General features: G+C 60.9%; 1 protein-coding gene across 1 annotated transcript in view; it reads right to left on the bottom strand.

Annotated features, from left to right (window-relative positions):
* ZDHHC1 (zDHHC palmitoyltransferase 1) overlaps nt 1-3,309 on the bottom strand; it is a 13,580-nt gene that overhangs the window by 2,058 nt on the left and 8,213 nt on the right. The window contains exons 6-9 of the mRNA XM_007457327.1: nt 2,992-3,093; nt 2,456-2,580; nt 2,197-2,355; nt 1,809-1,921 (exon numbers count right to left, since the gene is read on the bottom strand). Coding sequence (XP_007457389.1) covers nt 1,809-1,921; nt 2,197-2,355; nt 2,456-2,580; nt 2,992-3,093 — 499 coding nt within the window. The remainder of the gene's footprint in view (nt 1-1,808; nt 1,922-2,196; nt 2,356-2,455; nt 2,581-2,991; nt 3,094-3,309) is intronic.

Below are 3,309 nucleotides of genomic sequence, written 5' to 3'. Positions count from 1 at the left end.
TCCTGCTCAGGGTGGGGGTGGGGAGGCTGCCTGCAGGACGGCCCTAGCAGATCTGGGGGCCAGAGCCCAGCCAGTCACCGGCTGGCTACACAGAGGCAGAGAATGAACCCTGGGCAAGCCCCGTGCCCAACACCTGCCCAGGCTGGCCCTTTGGGGAGGAGTGTGGGGGTGCCAGCCTGAGCAGAGGAGCCCTGGGAAAGAGGAAGGAGTCAAAGGCCAGTCACAAGGGCTGGGACACCAAGGGAATCCTTCCCCCACACATTTCCTCTTCACCAGTGTGCACCTAGCACCCCTCCAGGGCCCAGGAGAGAGAGGCAAAGCCTACCCTGGGGCCCCTGGGCTCTAGAAGTGTAGGGCAGAGGGCAGGGCAGCAGTAGAGGATGGTCTCAGAAGCCTGAGGGGCCAGAATGGGACAGGAGCCAGGCCCTAGCCAGCTGGGGAATTTTGAGGGTGCCACCAGGGTGTCCCCATTCAAATTCCCCTCCCCCAGCTGTCCCTACAATCCTCCCTCAGAGACATTCAAAACTTGCACATTCCTGAATGGTGCATGGCACCTCTCAGCCTCAGCTCTCCTCTGTACGATGGGACAAACACACCCCTTCTCCCTCTGCCGACATCTCCCTCAGGTCATTTTCAGATGGTATTAAATGCCCTTGCTGCTGGCACATCTGGCCCCAAAGCCTAAGCAGGCAGTAACTACAGAGCAGGGGTCCTGAGCATTCGAGTCTGGGGATCCCAGGGCCAGCCCTGCCTCAATGGGCACTGGCTGTGAAGCTTGAGAAAGTCTCCTGCCTACCTCTCTGAGCCTCGGTCTCCTCTGTGAAGTGGGGATAGGGATGGTGCCCACTCCCGGGATGGCTGCCACTGTGCTTACATGGGTTCCGTGCCCAGCACCAGGGCAGGTACCCAGCGGTGTGGCAGTTGCGGTGGGGGAGGGGGTCTCCACCAACAGCCATCACTCCCCCAGGCCTACCCAGGCCCGGCAGCCTGGCCCACCCCTGGCGATGAGAACGGGAGAGGTGGGGTCCCAAGCACTCCCCCAATCCACCCACCAGCCTGTGTTTGTGTCCAGCTGCCATGAGGACTTCGGATCCAGAGCTCAGCCTTCCCAACAAGGCCTGCCTGGGCCCCCTGCCTTCCCAGTCCCTGGGGGCTCCAAGGACTGGACCACCCCACCCCCAGCTGCTGACCTCAGGAAGCCAAGGGGCATGGGAATGGGGATAGGCTGATCAACAGCTGGGCTGGCCAGGCCCCGAGCCTGGGCTGGAGGATTCCTGCTTCAGGGTGCAGAGACCTTAACTCTTCCTAGACCCAGCTTGCTTAATCTTTCTTGGCCTCAATATGTTCATCTGCAACATGGGTACAGTAGCATTACCTGCCTCATGGGCTGTTTCAAGATTTAAATGAGGTAATAATGGGTATAAGGGCTCAGGGTCACAGGTGGAGAGAACTGATGGCTCTATCCTGGTGACCCAGTCCTTGACCCATCCCTCTCTCTTCTCCTGCGGCCCCAACCTGCCTGCTTCCAGGCTCCCACGTTCTGTGCCCTCCAGCACATGCTTCAAGCCTTTCCCCTGGGGTCGGGGAAACACAGGGCTTCCTCTGGCTGTGCCCACACTTGAGCAAGTAGGCACGTGCTTAGTACAGGCTTGCCCTCGCCTCTGCTGCCTCCAGCACCCCCTACCCCAGCTGCTCTTCCAGGCCCGCTTCCCTTTGCCCTGTCTTGTCACTGGCTACTCGTTGCACAGCCCACCACCCCTCCCACACCCCTTCTCCCACTCCCTCAGCCCTCTGGGCCACTTCTATACCTGAATGGGCCGCATCCTGGGGGGACATGACTCAAGCTCCCTGTGGGCCCCCTTTGTCTCCTGGGGCGGACGATGCTGCACGATGTATTCATAGGTGGTGAGCTTGTGCCACACTGAGGGGGTGAAGAGAGGGCTCAGTGCAATGGAAAAGGAACCCTGGAGTTCAGAAGGTGAGGGAGGGTACCCAACCACAGGCTAAAACCATTGTCCCCATATACACTAAGCCATGGAGTGAGACCAGGTCACCATTAGAGAGCCAGCGCTAGGGAAGGGCATAGTTTCAGGGCTCTACAGCCCAAACTGGGTAACTTCCTACAGCTTAGGGACTCCCATCCCCTGAAAGGTAGGTGTGGGTGTATATGTGGGGGTAGGGGCAGGGGGCACTTACTGAGATAAATGTGGAAGCAGAGCAGGTGGCCGAGCAGGGCTGTGGAGAGCAGGCCCAGAAGGATGAGAAGGGCAGCCAGAGCCAGGATGGCAGGAGCCTGTGTCTCCACAGGGGCAGCAGGCAGGAACACGAACCACACATCTGTGTGATTCTTCAAGACTGCAAGGCACAGGCAGACTGTGCTCAGCCAGGGATGTAACCAGTGACCAGAACAGGCCCAGGGTTGGGGGATGGGAGTGGACCTGGAGCCCACACTGACCTTCAAAGTGGCGGTTGGTACGTAGCTGCATGGGGTTGACAAAGAACTCCACAAAGACATAAGTGGCCACCAGCACGAGGAGCAGGACGCCCAGTAAGGCAGATGCCACACTGTGTAGAAAGAGCCTGGGCCCAGCCGTGGGCAGCTGTCAGCACCCAGGTGCTCCAGCTGGGCAAGGGCCCAGAGCTCAGAAGGGCCGGTGGTTAGGATGGGGAGCTGGGCCTCTGACCCCACAGCCCTGACTCCTCACGAAGCCAAAGCCTTAGGGCAAAGGTGAATATAGGCGGCCACCCCCAACAGGCTCCCCACCTTTCCCTGGGCCAGCAGGAGAAAGACTCCAAACCTACCCTAATCACTCTCAGGCGGAAGCCATCGGGAGCATCACCCTCAGACCAGCACACACACTAACGCACACCAGCGCACAGGTCCCCCAAGTACCCCTATCATCGCCCCGCCCCATACACAGGTTCAAGGCCCCTGGCTTGCACAGACACAGGCATCGCCAGGCACCCCTGTGGCCCGGGCCTGGCTCTCACCGGTAGTTCCTCTCGCCCACGCAGTTGTTGAGCCACTTGCAGTGATGGTCGAAGCCGCACACGCATTTGTTGCAGGCGCTGCAGTGCTTGGAACGAGCACTCCTGCGGTGGAAAGGGGGCACAGCACGGTTGCGGGCTTCTTCCGCCTTTTGCCGCCGGGCCTGGCTGGGTGGTTGCCGGTTCCCTGCCTGGAGCGGGTCACCCACCCGCGCCTAAGCGGAGAGCGGAGCGCGTCAAAGGGGAGCACGCGCGCCCTCTGGCGGGGGGCACTGTGGGGCGGGCACCCGGAGGAAGCAGCGCTTCTGAAGAGGCGGGGTG

This window comes from Lipotes vexillifer, unplaced genomic scaffold (assembly GCF_000442215.2).
Source record: "Lipotes vexillifer unplaced genomic scaffold, Lipotes_vexillifer_v1.1 scaffold504, whole genome shotgun sequence".
Classification (NCBI taxonomy): Eukaryota; Metazoa; Chordata; class Mammalia; order Artiodactyla; family Lipotidae; genus Lipotes; species Lipotes vexillifer.
The sequence above is the reverse complement of the archived record's forward strand: the minus strand, read 5'-3'. Positions and strand labels throughout refer to the sequence as shown.